Source organism: Mandrillus leucophaeus, unplaced genomic scaffold, assembly GCF_000951045.1.
Source record: "Mandrillus leucophaeus isolate KB7577 unplaced genomic scaffold, Mleu.le_1.0 Scaffold19, whole genome shotgun sequence".
Taxonomy (NCBI): Eukaryota; Metazoa; Chordata; class Mammalia; order Primates; family Cercopithecidae; genus Mandrillus; species Mandrillus leucophaeus.
The window spans coordinates 7,183,705-7,201,706 of record NW_012101920.1 but is presented as its reverse complement, the minus strand read 5'-3'; the positions used below and the strand labels follow the sequence as shown (position 1 = coordinate 7,201,706).

Below are 18,002 nucleotides of genomic sequence, written 5' to 3'. Positions count from 1 at the left end.
TGAACACTTCCATTCCAGAGATTTCTGCTGCTAGGGAGAGGGGAGAAGGAAATAGGACCCTCCTGCCATATTGGAGCCTCTGGGTCCAGGGCCCCTGCCCTGTGTCTAGACCCTCCCCTATGCAGTGACACCAGCCAAACCCTCCCTGCAGCTGCCTAAGCAGTTTGTGTGGGTTTCCTGATGGGCCGAGAGGCTAGGGTGGGGTTCTTGGTCTCCAATGCCAGTGGGGTCAGCCTAGAAGCTGAGGCTCCTGGTGACTCCTACTCTCCCACCTGCTAGCCAAGTAACTTTTGCAGGTCTTTGCTCTCTGTGGCCTCAGTTTCTCATCCAGTTGCTGGTGACATGACATAATTTTATGGTATTCGTGGTAGTTTTAGGAGGATCATTGGCCTGGCATTAAATGACATTGAATCTATAAGGAGAAAGTCCATCCTTTTTCCATTTTTTTTTACTCCTCCAGATTCAAAGGAGAAGGTCTCAGTGGGGTGCATACACCTCTTCCTTCCTCAATTCTCTTTTCAACAAGGTGAATGCAGGCCTCTAACTCAAAGTCTTTGGTATATTTTATCTTAGTTATATTTATTCTTTTACTTACAACTTTATGGAGCTATAATTTACCTATCATAAAACCCACCCATTTCAGGCTGGGCACGGTGGCTCACGCCTATAATCCCAGCACTTTGGGAGGCCGAGGCAGGCAGATCATGAGGTCAGGAGATCGAGACCATCCTGGCTAACATGGTGAAACCCCATCTCTACTAAAAATACAAAAAATTAGGTGGGCTTGGTGGCAGGCGCCTGTGGTCCCAGCTACTCGGGAGGCTGAGGCAGGACAATGGTGTGAACCCGGGAGGCGGAGCTTGCTGTGAGTTGAGATGGCGCCACTGCACTCCAGCCTGGGCGACAGAGCTAGACTCTGTCTCAAAAAACAAACAAACAAACAACCTACCCATTTCAAATGCACAATTCAATGGTTTTTAATATATTCACAGGATTCTGGAAACTCTACTACAATCTAACTTTAGAATATTTTCATCACCCCCTACAAAACACCCTGCAGCTGTCAGGGTCAGGGGTCAGCAGTCCCTTCCCATTGCTTCCTTCCCTGACCTCCGGCAACCCCTTAACTACTTACTGTCTCTACAGCCTTCCCTATTCCAGACACTTCATATCAATGGACTCATGCAATACAGGGGTCTTGTGTGGCCTGCTTCTTTCACTTCGCATTGTCTTTCTGTGGTTACCTTAGCAAGGAATGCTGGTTTTCAATCCAGTTGGGATCTAACGTCTTTTTAAGCAAATCTCTTTCAATCTACTAATATTTTTCCATTTGAGTGAATGAATCATTGGCTCAAGTTACCAGCTGTCCGTGGAATGTGGAATGTGTGTTGGACATTTGGAAGATAGCCCGAATCCTCAGGGAGGATCTGCGAGGCCCCACACTGGTGGTCCTCTGATTCTGGGACCTTTCCACACCCTCATCTCCCCCACAGACAACCTCTTTCCAGTTCCTTTCTTCGTTCTCCCTGTGAAGAGACGGGGGCCAGAGAAAATCTCTGCAAACAGTCAGTCCCTCTATTGAAAAAGCTCTGAAGGGCAGCTGCAGGCTGGGCCCTCCTCTGCAGTTACTCTGTCCGGAAGCAACATCAACAACGAGTTTAATTATGCAATTAGAGTCATTTTCCCAGGCTGAACAAATATTTACAGCATATTTTGCTGCAAATTGCCTCGCCTGGAGAGGAGTTTTGCCATTCAGACTGGTGAACATTCACACATTTACATATCCCATTACCAAGGGGCTCACAGACGAAACAGCTCTGAGGCAGCTCAGGCTGCGTAGGCCCAGCGCCCCCAGGAATAAGTGTCCAACGCAAAGACACAAGCAGGTGTCAACAAGGCAAATGTGTTCTTGGTCCCACTTCAGTGCTACTGTGGACCAAATGACGTCCGCTGCTCCTCTGCGGCATCCCTAAGTCCCGGCTCTGCGGCATCGGAGAAACCTCTGAGTTTAGTCCTGGAGCTAAGAGAGGGCCCAGAAGGTAGAGAGAACATAGTGCGTGGAAACAGTTCTACAACAATCAGCCCGGCATCGACCCGGTGCCGGCCACTCTTCCTGTTATCTGCCTGGGGGTCCTGGGAGCGGGGCCTTCACAAGTGCCTGTGTTTTGAACCCCTCTCAAGGGCCCTCGCTGTGCTGAGCTTCCTGTGTGAGGAGGAGCAGAAAAACTCCAGACAAAACTTCAGGAAAGCAGAAACAAGTTCATCTGCTTGATAACCCATCTGAAATTCATCTCTGTCTCAAGCCCCCATTTCATCCCGTGGAAGAAACTTTATCTTAGATCATTGGGGTAAAGTCAGTTCCTTCAGGGTTTTCTCAATTTGGGGGCACCCCCTGCCTCTGCCAAGCTCCCTTTTTTGCAGCAAAGTTCTGGGGGTAGTTCGTGTAGCCTGAATGACATGGTGAAAATATGAATGACGCAGTGCACTTCCCCCAACCATCCAACCCAGGACCCAGCTGCTACTGTTACCATTGTATGGTATTTTTAAAGGTTTTTTTTTCTAAGCATAAATGTACAAATACTCGATACACTTTCATTATCGACCTTGACAGGTGAAGCAGGTGGCAAATATTGCATGTCAATAACTTATCTTTTGCCGAGTCATTTTAAATGACTGCCTAGTTGCCTGTTCTCGAAAGAACTACAATTTCTTTTAGGTAATCTCCTATTGTTGGGCATTTAGGTTGGTTCCTAAATTTGGCCTTGATAAACAACTCCATAATGAGCATCCTTGCAATGAAATCTATGCAGACTTTCATGATTTTTCTCTTAGGACACATTTCTTAAAGGCAGAATTCCTGGACCCAAACGCTGAGTCTTTTGCTAAAATGTTTGAGAAGGGTGAAGTGGCTCGCTACAGGGATGGGTTCACTACACCAGGAGAAAAAATGCTTCCGATATTCCTGATTGACTTCGCTCTTCAGCTCCTTTTCCTGAAATGCACAGTGAAAGTAGGAGTTGTGGAGGCTGCACCGAGGACAGATTTCAACTCCAGAGCCACAGCCGGTCATCAGTGGGACAGCGGCTTGGTGGGGGAGCGAGCTTCCGAGCTCCCACAGCCTGGAGAAGTGGGGTAAAATAAAAACAAGAACAGCCGCCCCCACCAGGCCCAGCTGTGTGCCAAGTTCCTGGCTGGCATCATCTCATGCTTTTCAACAACCCCCTGGAGAAAGTAATCATCACGCCCATTTTACAGCTGAGGAAACTGAAGCTCAGTATTTCCTGCACTCACCTAAGGGCACACTCCCAGGGAGATGTAGGGCTGTGGCTCACACACAGACCCTCCGGACTGCAGATTCGGCACTGCACTGGGCTAGTTTATTTCATCCTTATCGGACTCCACCAGAGGTATTATGATCCCAGTGGCACAGAGGAGACAGAAGAAGACCCCACTGGCCAGTGGCAGAGCTGTGATATGTTCAAGGTTACCAGTGTTTACTGCCCCCAGGGAAGGAAAAAGGGCAGGAGGGAGGAAGCAGGTGGCCAGCTCTTTCTTATAGATGAATTCACTGGGGCCATTGCTGCAATTGCTGACAGCGAGGACAAAGCAGAGGCTACTCCCCTGGCTTGGTGCCCTCTGGCAGGGTTGCAGGTCAAGGGAGCTCAGTAGGGCCCATGCGCTGCGGTCTTAAAGCCAGAACTGTGCACTCTGGAAGGTGCAGGCTGTTGGCACCCAGAAGGCCGAGTGAGCAGCCCAGGGGGCTCCAGGTTAGGGTGGGCCCCAGGAGAGAGGGAGAGAAGAGAGAGAGCCCTGTAATTCCTGGCTCCCAAGTGTGCCCGGCTCCACCTAGCCACCCCACCCCACCTGCCTACCTGCCAGTGCCCCCTAAATGACACGACTGGGAATAAGGGCAGGTTTGTTGTCCTGGTTCAATATTTGTTGCATAACTATTGTTTTCTGGTCTTTAACCCAGACTCCAACACAGCTTCCTGGAGGTCAGGGGGCAGCTCTTACATTGGATTCCAGTAGAGGACGTCAGTTCCAGTGTTGGTTTTGGAGCCATGTGGTCCGGTGGTAGACCAGGAATCAGGAGACTCTGGGCTCTCCATCTCACTCCAACCATATTTTCAAGTGATGAGCCAGTCGCCCTCTATGAGCTTCCTGCAAATGGGCTTAGCTTATATACTTTGAATCATCTGAAAGCACGACAAGAGGACATTGAAGAATGAGCTCATAGTATCCTGTTTATTGTAGACAGAGGTCCCCGCACAGAAACCAGGATTTGAAGACAGATGGAGCACTCAGGAGGCATGGCTTGGGGAAACTGAGTCAGGAGCCAATGGCATGTATTGAGTCCTTTTGGTCCCCTGAAAACTCTTATGCTGCGCATGTAAGTCACCACCTCTAGGCTGTCCCCCAGACCTGCAGGGCCTGCTGGCAAATGGTCCAACATGAGGCTGCTTGGCAGGTGGGCGACGCTGTGCAGGAGGGGAAGGAATTTGGGGATGGCCAGTGTCTTTGCCTGCTGGGGGAGTGAAGAGTACCAAAAGCCCATCATAGGACAGTGGGGCACAAGGCATGCATTTTAACAAACTTTATCCTGGTAGCCCCTTTCAGGGGTTCAAGGAGCTGCCCAAAGGCCCCCAAGGGGTGGGGAAATGGAGGCCAGGTGGCCTGCACTCTGGACTCCCTCCCCAGCCTCAGGTGGGCTGCCTTGAGCTCTGTCTCCTTTAGTCGTGGGACTCTGAGTCAAGTACATGTCAAGAACCTGTTCTGCAGTGAAAAGGAGAAACAAGTTTGAATGCCACTGATTTAAACTAATACAGCAGATAGCACTGAATTCCACTAAGTGGTTTTTCCCATCAGTGGTTTTGATGTTAGAACAAGCCAATGAGTCTGGAGCTAGGACTCTCAGCTCCTTAATGGGGAAGGAAATCCTGGCAATTTCTCAGCCCTGATAGATACACCTGGCCTCAGTTTCCTCGCCTGTAAAATTGGGGCGCTCTCAGCTTCACCTTCCATGTGAAGCCATCGTAAGGAGCAGAGGAAGTGAGGAAAAGAGGCAAGTTTTCCAGTTGAGGAGACTGGAGGGGTGGAGCGTGACATGAGAACAAGCCTGTCCGCTGGGGTGTGGTAGGGGTGAAGCCAATTTCACAGCCTGGACCCAAGAAAGAAACTACAACTTGAAGATAATAGTATTTACACAAAATGAACCTGTAATATAAAGTTTATGGTTTGTTTGTACCGTTCTGGAATATCCAATAAACACTGGGAGTAGAGAAGAGCAGGTGAGGTTCAAGGCAGAGCTGGGGTCCAAACCACCCACCTCTCTTCTCGGGCAGCCCATGGTGTTGGCATGATGTCCAGGACACAGAAGGCGCTCAATTAATGCTTGCTCAACCCAGATCCTGTCAGCTTTTCCTTCTCAAGAACACTTGTCTTCCCCACTCCCCCGCGGGGATGACAGTTGAGAAAACTGTTGCTTTGAAGAGTTAAAAGGCAAAAGCCTATGAAACTGTCCACAAAGTAATTTTTGTGGAAGCCTAAGCCCCCTCCAGACCCAAATTGTCAAAAAGCAGACATTAAACCTTCCCAGTCCAGCCACAGAAGCCTCACCATCTAAAGGTTTGTAGAATTGTTAAAGGACGCCAACTAGTGGCTTCAACAAATTCAGAAAACCCCAAGCACGGTTCCCGGCCTCATTCCTCCCCATGGGCTCCTTCCTTCTCTCTGGGACCAGACAACCCACCCGCTCTTCAAGTGTGATTCTGAACGTCCCCACCTTCTTGGGGAGGGGGCAGGGATTTAAATCACAAGATGCTTAATCAGAGTTCACTCTGCTTGGTAGCTCAAATAAGAAAAACCGAGCAAAGCAAATCCATCTTTTCTATAAAACTTTATTTTGTAATTTTTTTCCAAGAAGTAGTAAGGGGGAAATATTGCAATTATGTAAAGGTAAGGAACAATGGTGTATAAAAATAATTTAAGCACACTTATTAATAACAAAGCAACTTTTTTTCAAGGAAAACTAGTAGGTCATCTTGCCCAAGATTTTTCCAAAGGTATTAAATATATTTTCGATAACAGTACATACAAATACACATACACAAATATACCACACAGACACATGTGGACGTACATGCACACACATACACACACAGACATATATATACAGCTCAAGTATTTTTTGGTGTGCATTCTAGCTAATCCACATAGCTAAAGTGAAAAAACACTAAAAAGATCAAATGCCTGAGTAACCTTAAATTTGAACAAACTATGCATTGGGTGTGAATTTCTGGAGGCATGCCAAGATTTCCCTTCTCATTTTCATTAGCTACTAGCTGGTGTTCTGTGGTTCTTCCCCTTAAAAAAATCAAAGTGTGCCTTTCAGATCTGCGCACGGCGGTGATGATTATTATGGTGGCATCAATTTGGGAAAACTTGCCCTCTCTCGCTCCTATCGCACCTTATGGATGGGAAGGGGGATGATTTTAAAGGTAAAGCACTCAGGCTCTGATTACATCTGGCTTATTCTTTGCTTCAAGGCAAGGATCTGTCTCTCGATTTCACAGGGGAGGTCAGCATTGACCTGATCCTCCAGATACTTCTCAATGTCTTCCACCTCCTCCTCCCAGAATTCCTTGGAGATGCTGAAGAGCTCCATCACGTTGATGTGCCCCAGGCCTTTCAGGTTCAGGGCATCCTCCTTGGGGATGTAGCCTATGGGTGTGAGCTTGGCACCGGCTTTCCCATCGATCCGGTTGAACATCCACTCCAGCACCCTGGAGTTCTCTCCAAAGCCTGGCCAGAGGAATTTGCCTTCCTTGTCCTTCCGGAACCAGTTGACATGGAAGATCTTGGGCAACTTGGCTGCTGGGTGCTGGGCCATGCTAAGCCAGTGGGCCAGGTATTTGCCGAAGTTGTAGCCAAAGAAGGGCCGCATGGCAAAGGGGTCGTGCATGATGATTTTGCCTGTTAAACAGAGAGGGAGCTTCCATTGGTAAATGATGCTCTCCTAGGCAAAACTGGCCCCATTGATTGTTGACATCAGCATGCTTTGTTCTCCTCTCTCTCTCTCTCTCCCCACACACAGACACAGAGAAGGAGAGAGATATAAGAGTGAAGAAGAGCGCTCTAATCCCACTTCTCTGTGGTTTCAAATCAGGACTTTGACTTACCTTTATATTCTGCAGCTGCTGTGGCCTCTGATCTCATGGCCGCCCCCACAAAGACTCCATGTTGCCAGTTGAGAGCTTCATAGACTAGAGGGACACCTTTAGCAGGAAAAAAAAAAAAAAAAGAAACATTCATTAGAGGCTTTAAAATTCAGCCTCTACAACCAGTGGTGTTATTCACAACATGGAAAGACGTGGAAAGACAATAACTTCGTAACCGAGCTAGTTTTGCATTCACCAAGCTAAACTGCAGAAAACTGCTAAGTCAAGGTTACATGACTGAGGCCACAAAGTAAAAAGTAAAATTTGATCAAGCTATGATAGATTAAGGATTCAGAAAAGTTCCAGGTGACCAGAAGGATTCTACATTTGAACTTGCCAATTATTCTGGCTCTTTGGAAAAGAAGCTCAAGAAAGGAAGCCCCTGGGCACCCTCTGACAAGGTCATGGAAAAGCAGAGATTTCACAGATGCCCTTCGGTACCCAGCACACCCATGTTCCCAGCCTAAATGAATGAGAACCTCACCAGCAGGTCTACGGCCTCCAAAGATAATGCCTTCAATGGGAACGCCTTCCGGAGACTCCCAGGCAGCATCAATGATGGGGCACTGGCTGGCAGGGGTGCAGAACCTCGAGTTGGGGTGGGCACAAGGTTCCCCTAGAAGATGGAGAAAGGCCCATGAGTGCCTGGCTCAAACAGGCAGTCCCTGCAGCCCAGCACACCGAGGCCTCTGGCAGGGACACACCATCCTCTGGGCTCCACTCCTTATTCTTCCAGGAAATGATGGTGACGCCTGAAGCTAGCGGCTCATCAATGCCTTCCCAGTAAACGCCCCCGTCGCTGGTCTCGGCCACGTTGGTAAAGATGGTGTTCTTCTGGATGGTCTTGATGGCATTGGGGTTGGTCTTCACAGAAGTCCCAGGAGCGACACCGAAAAAGCCATTTTCTGGATTGATAGCCCTTAAATTACCTGGAGATTTAAACCAGAGAAGTAGTAGTGGGTGCCAGGCAAAGCAGAACATATACTCTTATATCTTGCCGGACTAATTTCTATGCCAACTTCTCAAATCTTTTTTCCCTCCCTAGAATGTACATTTATCTCTTTTCATCCAAGCATCATATGCAACTTTGAGATGTTTACAATTCTTGCTTCCTCCACAATTTTCCACCAATACCATTTAAACAAATGTATGTATGTCAACAAACAGCAACATATGGCCCAGTTTCAATCCAGATTGAATATTAAATTGAAGAATTCTTACAGAATACGTATTTCTAAGGTTTGGCCAACTCTGGACTAACAGAATTTAAAAATCCAAACACTGGATCAAGGAGAACGTGGCATGTTTTGAAGGTTGATAATTCACTTGAGTCTAATCGTTACCAACAGTTGGGTCTAAAAGAGTCACCTTGTGCGTCAAACTTCATCCAGGCGATGTCATCCCCAACGCACTCAACCTTCCACCCGGGGAGGCTGGGGTTCATCATGGCCAGGTTGGTCTTCCCGCAGGCACTGGGAAATGCAGCTGCCAGGTACTTCTTCTCACCCTCGGGGTTAGTTATACCCAGGATCTGTTGGGGACAAGGTTCATTTTTTTTTTTTGAGACGGAGTCTGGCTCTGTTGCCCAGGCTGGAGTGCAGTGGCCAGATCTCAGCTCACTGCAAGCTCCGCCTCCCAGGTTTATGCCATTCTCCTTCTTCAGCCTCCCGAGTAGCTGGGACTACAGGCGCCCGCCACCGGCTAGTTTTTTGTATTTTTTAGTAGAGACGGGGTTTCACCATGTTAGCCAGGATGGTCTCGATCTCCTGACCTCGTGATCCGCCCATCTCGCCCTCCCAAAGTGCTGGGATTACAGGCTTGAGCCACCGCGCCCGCCGGGGACAAGATTCTTTATTGTGATCTTTGTTCCCTTCTCCCCGAGGTTGGTACTTCAGCCCAGAGGTTGGAATGTAGGCCCTCAAGATCTATTTCTTCAGGTATCCGTGCAAACAAACATTCCCAGAATCATGAAGTCCAAAGGATCTCGATGGTCCCCTGGTGTTTGGGGCCCTTCAAAAGTGACGTATACGTGTGCACTAATCATTACTGGTGGGGTTTCCCAATCTGTCTGGGAACCTGCATGCTCGGAAAGGTGTACTGGGTCTTGCTGGATGGGAACTGTAATGCTGTTTGTTTCTGCCACCCCCCGGGCCTCTCATCTGCACGTCAGGGCTTCCTGCAGACTCACCAGCATGTGCTCTGCCAGCCACCCTTCCTCCTTGGCCAGCCGGCTGGCTATCCTGAGAGCAAAGCACTTCTTCCCGAGCAGCGAGTTCCCGCCGTACCCACTGCCAAAGGAGATGATCTCTCTGCGGTCAGGCAGGTGGGCGATGAGCGTCAGCTCCGGGTTGCAGGGCCAGTTGTTGACCAAAGGCTCTGTGAACAAGGACCCCTCCCACGTCAGTGCGCCAGGGCCCTGCTTGGGGGTCCCCGAGGCACCCACCGGGGTTTGTTGTTCAGCTTTCTTTTTTTATTTTGACTTTTGATTCTGAAATAATACACTTACTTTGTAAAGGCAGAGGGCATCCCACAGAATGGAGGCATTTGACAAACTCCCCATCACCCAGTGCTTCCAGGACGGGCGTGCCCATCCGCGTCATGATCCGCATGCTGGCCACCACGTAGGGCGAATCCGTCAGCTCAATGCCGATCTTCGACAGAGGCGAGCCCAGCGGCCCCATGCTGAATGGGATGACGTACATGGTGCGACCTACAGGGTGCGATGGGTGGGCACTGGTGAGAAATGACCTTGGACTTTGAACACAACCAGCATTGTTTTCCCAGGTAGACCCATTTTCACAGTCTTCCACTAACACCACCACACCCTGCTGGCCACCAGCCCCCCTAGGTTAGGAGAGGCCACTGGAGAGTGAAGAGCCTGCTGAAATTAAAGAGTTTTCACAAATGTGCAACTAGGTCCCACCAACCTATTTAAAACCCACATGCATGGAAATAGTTTCCACGTTTGTATAAGACAGTCTGTAAAAGCAGAAGAGGGATGTGCATTTTCGATACATTGCCAACTTCATGTATGGAACTGAAAGATGTCTGAGGTGGTGGGAGCTTCCATTACTGTTTGAATTACCATTAGGATAGATGTAATAAGAAAAGGTTCTCTGCTATTTTTCCCAATCAAATCAATATTCCGCTCACCTTTCATGCACCCTGGGAACCTGGCATTGAACGCTTTCTCAAAATCCTCCTCTGACATCCAGCGACCGAGCTGGCTGAGGCCTGTTTTGGGGATGGGCACTGTGTCTCTTTGCTCTTGGGTGACGATAACTGTCTTGCTTTCAATCCTGGCCACATCCCTGGGGTCAGTGAGAGCCAACCAGCTGCAAAAATCACAGGCTTCCTTTCAGCCAAGCACCACGGGCAGCGAACCATCTCCTTCAATACCGTGGCTTTCCATGCCTAGCAGAGCACTGAGCATGCTAACAACAGTCCATCCGTGTGAACACACAGACCATCTAAGACATGGCCAGGCGGGCGTTTACTCAACTAGGAGCTGGTCTGTAGGAGAGGGGCTGTCTTTCGTTTTTATCAAGAAACTAGTTGGCAGAGCTTTTGTGCACACCACCTCATTTAAAGCTTGGGCTAGCCCACTAATGTCACAAAACTCAAATCTGTATGGTTCTGACCATTGCATTCAACTTCTCAAGAGTCTGAAACTCCCGAGAGGCCTTCATTCACCTTTCTCCACCAACTTCCAGGAGACGCAGGGGAGCCCTGCCTGCAGGGGCCTGGGGCAGGCAGTGGGGGCCGAGCTTACCAGTTGTCATACTTCTTCAGCCGCCTGAGGATGCCCTCCTCTTCCATCTGGCCCAGAAGCCGCGCATTCTCCTCCTCGGAGCCGTCGCAGATGTGGATGTGATCAGGCTGACACAGCTCAGCACTGTTCTCAAGAAACTCCCTCACTGCCTTGGGCAGGCTGTCCAGGGTTCCCTGGACGACTTTGGCCGAGAGGTTCAGGCCGTTTTGCAGTCGAGGAGGCATTTCTGCAGAGTGCTGCTAAGGGGCACGAATGTGAGGTCACCTGAAATAGAAAACGCAAGCGTCCTGAACAAAAACAACAACAGACATCTTCAAACACATTCGACGGCCTTTAGCTGGGACCGTGCATTGCCAAATAGTTATTACTCTCAGGAAAAAAATGAGTTCATCTTTGTAATTTTTCGAAATGTAAATGCAAAGCTCTACTTACCTTTCTTCTCTTTGGACGATCTCGAAGGGAGATCCAAGGTTTCTTTCCGGGTTCTTCCTGCTGGCGAGTTTGTGTTCCCAGTGGGAAGGCCGTGCTCCGTGGCAGAACCTCTCAGCTTTAAATACCGTGGAAAAGAATAGTCCTGCCCCTCGGCTGCACCCAGGGAGGCTCGCCACTGACATCAGGGGGCAGGTCTCTGGATCATGGCCAGGGTCAGTTATGCTTTCAGCCAACTCACTGCAACACGCCCCAGGGAGATAATCATTGAACAATAGTTGTTAATGAATGCTGGGAGACTTCGGGCCCTCAACCAACCGTAGTGAGTTTTGACACAACTTCCAATTGACTAAACCTTGACCCATTTTACTGCTGATGCAAAACACAACACTCTTTTCTTAACAGGCAGGTAGGGTCGAGGACAAGGCTGCCCAGGTCACCTACCGGACTTCAAGGGCTGCTGGCAGCACATTTTGTGTGCCAAGAGCTGCTGGTTGGCAAAACACCACAGCTATAAGATGTCATCCCACAGTCAAAGTTCACAGTCAAAGTGCATGGGAAGAATGCAACCTAACTTGGGCAAATATGTGGCTTATAGGCAAAGATTGGAAATACCTAACCTAACTGGGAGCTAATCACTCTATTGATTGTCTGCTGTGTGCCCCCAACCGCCCCAGATGTAAACTCCATGAGGGCAGGGATTTCTCCCTATTTTGTTCATTTTTCTATCTATAGTGCTTGGCATAGAGTAGGCACAGAATGCACACATACTGAGCACTGTTCTAAGAGCTTGGCATCATTACTACCCTCTGAGGTGGAGACTATGAACAACCCATATACAGATAGGGAAACTGAGGCAGAGACTGTGTAGCTACTCCCAGCTGGCTGGTGGGTGGCAGAGTGAGTATCTGAACACGAGGAAGTTGGGGCCTGGAGCACCACGTCCCTCCCTGTGAGGTACCATCGACTTTCCAGAACCTTCCCTGTGTCCTCCAGGGAGTTCTGGGCTGAGTGCAGTTACTCCTGCAGTCCACTAGACACTGTTCACTTCCCTGGCAAGTCTTAGAGTTTAGGGAGTGGAGGCGGCATGGCAGTTTTGCTAGGTTATATGCTTAAGCAATGAAACCTTTATAACAGTTTTAAAGAATTTGCTTTGCAAGCCATCAGACTTTCAGTCCAATTTAATGAACTATGGAAGCTGCTTGCTGGAGTTTGGAGAACACGGGGTGAAACGTCAAAAGAGCAGGGCTAGGCCTCAACTCCCCACAGCCAGCCCACACTTCCGTGGAGCCTCTCTGCCTAAGATGAGGTCAGGTGGGGACTTGGCCCATCTTTCTGCTGGGATGTGGGATGATCCCGGAGATAACCCCAGGACTGGGCTTAGAAAGAGCCGCTCTGCAAATGCAAGGCACTGTGAATGGCAGCCTCCAACCAAACTCACTTAGAGGACCTTCCCAGGGGGCTTGGGTCACACTGTGTTGGGCATGCACACATCATCAAGTTCCACCAAAATTATCAACCCATTGCTAGGTTTCATTTAATCAGATTTTATTCAGCCAGTTGTGTCTTTCAGGGTAAATACGATATAAGGTGCATTTTTTGTTTCATTTGAAGTTATTCCCTGTTTAGGTCACTGGCATTCGTTATTAGTGGTGCTGTCATCCATACATAAGTTCCTGTTGTGTTTAAACCCAGCAGTAACGTGATGCTCAGTAGCTGAGGCCACTTCCTTAGCATCTGACATCAGGGAATTAGCCATTCCAATGCACAACCGCAATTCCATGACACACACATCACTCCTGGCGAGGCTCATCCCACCAAATGGGTAGAAAGTCTCATTTTGCTGATAAAATGGTAACAGGTTTGAGTCCCTGAAAGAGCACATAGATTGAAAACAAAAATGGGAAAGCAGAACTCATTTGGAGTCCTAAATGCGACCTGTCCATTCAAGGTGCTTATGTTCTGAGTCTTCTGGGAGAGAAACAGCTAGTTCAAGAAAAATGTCGGAGCAGCGAGTCACCACCGACCCTCATCCAATCCTGTCGTTACCTGCGTTTACAGCGTGGAAAGACGATGTGACTCCCCCGCAACTGTCCCTTGTCAAAATGTTAAAAAGCAAACATAGGTTTACAGACTTGCCTCAAAGGACAGAGGTCTCTGGAAGAAGAATCATGATAGAGAGTTTTGAGGACACACAGGCAGAAGTATGGGTGCAGGTGCCTTAGGTCTCGGCAGATGATACCCTCGGGCCCCCATCTTTCCCTGTCCTTAGAGACTCCTGCCCCAACGGGGACTCATTGACAACAGTTTCAAGGGGCTGGCCGGAGGCATGGGTCTTGCCCATCTGACCGTCAGCTTATTTGTAAGTAAACCTCAAAACTAAGTACTCTCTGTTGGTTTCAACAGGGACTTGAAGAAGCAGCCGAACAGGCACCCTGCTGGTGGGATCCCTGAAGACCCCCGGTGAACCCCCCGAGTGGACTTTGCAGCGTGTGCTCAGTGGGTGGGGCGTGGAGGTGACTCACTATGCCTGTGAGTTGCGTTGGTTGTTTCAGGGGCAGATGCTATACAGACCTCTTAGCTTTTTGGAGGCTCCTTAGGCTCAGATTTTCTTAGGTCCAAGGCTGCTCTTCTTTTGAAAAACGTATAAAAAGTTGAACCCAGGTACAAAATTAGGGAAGGAAGGAGAAAGAAAGACTGGACACTAAAAAAGTTTCAAACGAAAAGGGACTTCCTCTCTGCACCTTCCTGGGGCCACTCCATGTTTTGCTATTAGTCAGGTATATCAATTGCTTTTTCCCTGCTTTGTGACCACACCAGCTATATCCTGATACAAGATAATCAGACGGATTTAAAAAGATAAAGAGAAGTTTTACATCCAATTTGCTGCAATCTCATATTCTCTAGGAAGCCTCAGCTCAAACGTTTATTAAATGTCTGCTATGTCTCTAGCACCGGGCATAATAATCTTGATAATACTGGGCTTTCTCTGCATGCCAGAAATGGGATGCATTCCATGATTTTCTCTGATGTACATACCTTTGTTATCGTTCCCATTTTGTAGATGAGGAAACTGAGGGTCTAAACCCAGCTGGGTATAGATGAGGGTCGAGAAAGGAATCATTCATTCCTTCAACAGGGAATGAGCAGCTACTATCGCCAGTTCTCTAGATGTGTCCTCAAACTGAGAGCCCTTCCCTCTCTATACCCCAGCGCCTAGTCATCAAGCACTTGCTGAGCACCTACTGTATACTGATCCCAGGGTCCACTTCATAGTCAAGAGCATGCCTCACTCTTGGAAGGGGGCTCCTCTCTTGGGGTTTCATGCTCTGGGGTCACTGTCTGAAATTCATAGTGATCTTCTAAGTTTGTGTCACTTCTACATTTGAAGGGATGATGGGACATGCGGCGTGGCTCTTGCACAGTTCTGCCTCCCTCAGCCTTTCTGCCTCTGAGGATGGAGCCTCAGCCGCCCGCTCCCCTGTCTCATCCTGCTCAGTGACCACTGCCACCCTCCACCCTGACAAGGGTCTGAGCACAAGCGCAGGGAAGTCAGGTCAGGGTTGTGCGCCCGTGAGGGTCTGCACTGGTTTCCCTGCGTATCCCCTGCCCAAGGGAGTGCAACATCAAACAGCAAATGCAAAATATGCCGCAACAGATAGACCATGGGAGAAAGGAATATGGGTTTTTTGTCCTTTTTGAACAAGGGGTCCTACGTCTTTATTTTGCACATGATCCCACAAGTTATGGAGCTGTCCTGCATAAGAAACAATTTCCTTAAAGACTTAAGATGGGGAGTTGGGGAGACCCACACCCTGATGTTAGAATATTTGGTTTATCATCAGACCCACATGATAGTCCAATTAAAGAAGTTGTACATGGCCAAGTACCACATAGACAGTTCCAGTGGGAGAGCCAGGGCCACCGTTCGCTATCTAAAATGTAATCAAGACATGGATTTGTCAGTAATCAAATTTAATTTGTCTTGATTTGTAATCAAGACAGAGCTTTGCAGTTAGTGAGAAACTTCCCTGAGCCGCTCACACGTGGCCCCTGCAGGAGGGGGCCAGACAGTCATGGCAGACCTAAGGAAGCAAAGGGAGTTCCAAACACAAGTCCTCTGGGTCCCCTGGGCCAGGGTGTGCCTGTCCACCACACTTGGCCTACTGAGCATGTGTTAGGGAAGAAGTGGTCAGTGGCAGGGCCGCCTCTCAGGTGTCATTTTGCACCTGTGATGGACTGTAGCCCAATTTCTCCCAGCAGGCTACCATGAAGGGTTCTGGGACAGTGGGCGAACTGGACTTTGAAGAGCCTGTAGAATGTCGTGCAGGATGGAGCAGTGACAAAGACAGCAGAAAACACAGGCAGGGACAGCCAAGATGCAGCAGATGTGACCAGGGGAGGTGGGTATGGGGAATGGCTGCATTCCAGGTGAGCAACAGAAAACAAAGTCATGACTTTGGTGGGGTCTCACGGTGGAGGATTCAGGGGACAGTCTGATTGCAACACACGTTGGTGTTTCTTGGTTACCTGGAGGCCAATAAAAGAACAGAAATTCCGGGCCAGGTGCGGTGGCTCACGTCTGTAATCCCAGGACTTTGGGAGGCTGAGGCAGGTGGATCACCTGAGGTCGGGAGTTTGAGACCAGCCTGACCAACATGGTGAAACCCCATCTCTACCATCTCTACTAAAAATATAAATAATTATCCAGACATAGTGGCACATGCCTGTAATCCCAACTATTCAGGAGGCTGAGGCAGGAGAATCACTTGAACCCGGGAGACGGAGGTTGTAGTGAGCTGAGATCTCACCACTGCACTCCAGCCTGGGCGATAGAGTGAAACTCTGTCTCAAAAAAAAAAAGAAAACAAGAACAGAAATTCTAAAGACTCTCAACAGCAGTGCTTGGAGGTTATGTAAAGTCAAAGTCCATGTTTTCCCAACTGGGTTCTCAGTGATTTAGGGTGATTCCACTCACCCTTCACAGAGGAGAGAGAAAGGTTGCGGGAGACGGGCTCTAAGCCCTCCTCACCCATGGCATCTCTGATTTGACCTGTTGCACATTTTCAGCTTCCATATTGGATGTTTGTAGTACAAGGAATTTCACAGCTGGAACACGTTGAAAATCCACACAGCACAACCAAGTTGTGCTGAAGAGTCGAGAACCAGAGACGGCAAAGACACCATTTTCCCAAGCTAAGGCTCTCAAACACACAGCCACGACCTCCTCATTTCACCCCAGCCACCGATGGCAGTGACAGGGACACCCAAGGGATGACCACAAAAATGCCCCTTGGTTCAGGAATCTGAATTTGCAGGAAAGCCTGACTCTCATCCGGTAAAGAGAAAAAGGGACAGTGGTTTTCCTGAAGGTGATGAGAAACACACAGTGTAAATCCTGTGTCCTGGGACGAAAGGTATTTACGCAAATCCGCCTGGGTCTCTGTTGCCAAGGATACTACTCACTGGACACCCAACTGGCCCCATCGTGAAGCTTCTGACAGCAGGAAAACACCAGTCAGCTTTGTAATGATCGGCCACAGAGTCATCCACCAGGGCGATTCAGGTCATCCACCCTACCTCAATTGTGTTTGTTAGGGACAAATATTTAGAAGTTTCACGTTTGTGGGGTTATCTCAATGTCTTTGCAGTCTAGAGGGTATCTTCACAGAGTTGAATGAGTCAAGTGCCTATTCTGATGTCATAAAATCCTATAATTGAAAATGTCCTTAAAAGATGACATTACTCCAGCTCAATGGGTAGGGATGTCTCCTCTGGGGATGAGGAAATGTTTTGGATCTAGACAGAGGGGCATTATACAACATTGTGAATGTAGTAAATGCCACTAAATTATGCACCTGAAGATGGTTAATTTTATGTTGTGTGACTATCACCTCAATTTTTTAAAAAGATTATATTGTCCAGTCTTTAATTTTGAAGATGTGAGAGCAAGGGATTGGAGGATGGTATCCAAAGCCCACTTAGGGTGCAGACAGGTCCCTAACACACCCATCACCCTGTCCAGCCTTCAACCTAATCATTCCCATTTCACTACACAGCTTGTGCTGTCGTAAGACAGTGAGCTCAGGGCTGAATGTACCCGGCAGAGACAATTCACATCCTCAAGAACTCTTTCCCCAGAAGTGTTGTGATCTTGTTTGTTCTTGTATTTTTTCCCACAATAAAGAAATAAAAATGAATCTAGACTTACACCACTTTGCTTGGTGCCTGTTATTAAAGCATGATTCTTGCTGCAAACATGTGCCCAGAAGACAAGTTAAATATCCAGGTGTTAGAACCTTTGGGAGGCCTGGGTATCTCCTGTTTCAGTCACCACTGACCCACAGCAAAGTGACTCTGTAAAAGCTGGCTTATTTTCTTTGGAGCTTTCTCTGTCAGATTTATGGGGAGGCCTAATGGCAACCCAGCCATGAGAAACCACGCATGTGCCACAGCCCAACATTACACGCTACCTCCATCCCAGGAAGGATCTCGCCCTTCAGAGAGCCATGTCACCTCTCTGTGACACTGACCATTCGCTTATATGAAGGCTGCAGCCCAGGGCAATAATAGGAGAATCAGCC

At 48.5% G+C, this 18,002-nt stretch overlaps 1 protein-coding gene and 1 long non-coding RNA gene across 2 annotated transcripts; one reads left to right on the top strand and one right to left on the bottom strand.

The window, feature by feature from the left end:
• Window positions 1-5,881: 5,881 nt before the first annotated feature.
• Window positions 5,882-11,543, bottom strand: PCK1 (phosphoenolpyruvate carboxykinase 1 (soluble)). Its single transcript, XM_011978164.1, has 10 exons — window positions 11,422-11,543; window positions 10,990-11,253; window positions 10,371-10,552; window positions 9,724-9,927; window positions 9,406-9,593; window positions 8,586-8,748; window positions 7,922-8,146; window positions 7,702-7,833; window positions 7,179-7,274; window positions 5,882-6,972 (listed from the first exon to the last, which is right to left on the bottom strand). The coding sequence occupies exons 2-10, from the start codon at window positions 11,211-11,213 to the stop codon at window positions 6,518-6,520; spliced, it is 1,869 nt and encodes a 622-aa protein (XP_011833554.1). The 5' UTR covers window positions 11,214-11,253; window positions 11,422-11,543; the 3' UTR covers window positions 5,882-6,517.
• Window positions 11,544-13,631: 2,088 nt separating this feature from the next.
• Window positions 13,632-17,630, top strand: LOC105538321. Its single transcript, XR_001005880.1, has 2 exons — window positions 13,632-13,780; window positions 15,682-17,630. It is a non-coding gene; the product is annotated as an uncharacterized LOC105538321 (long non-coding RNA).
• The last annotated feature ends 372 nt before the right edge of the window (window positions 17,631-18,002 follow it).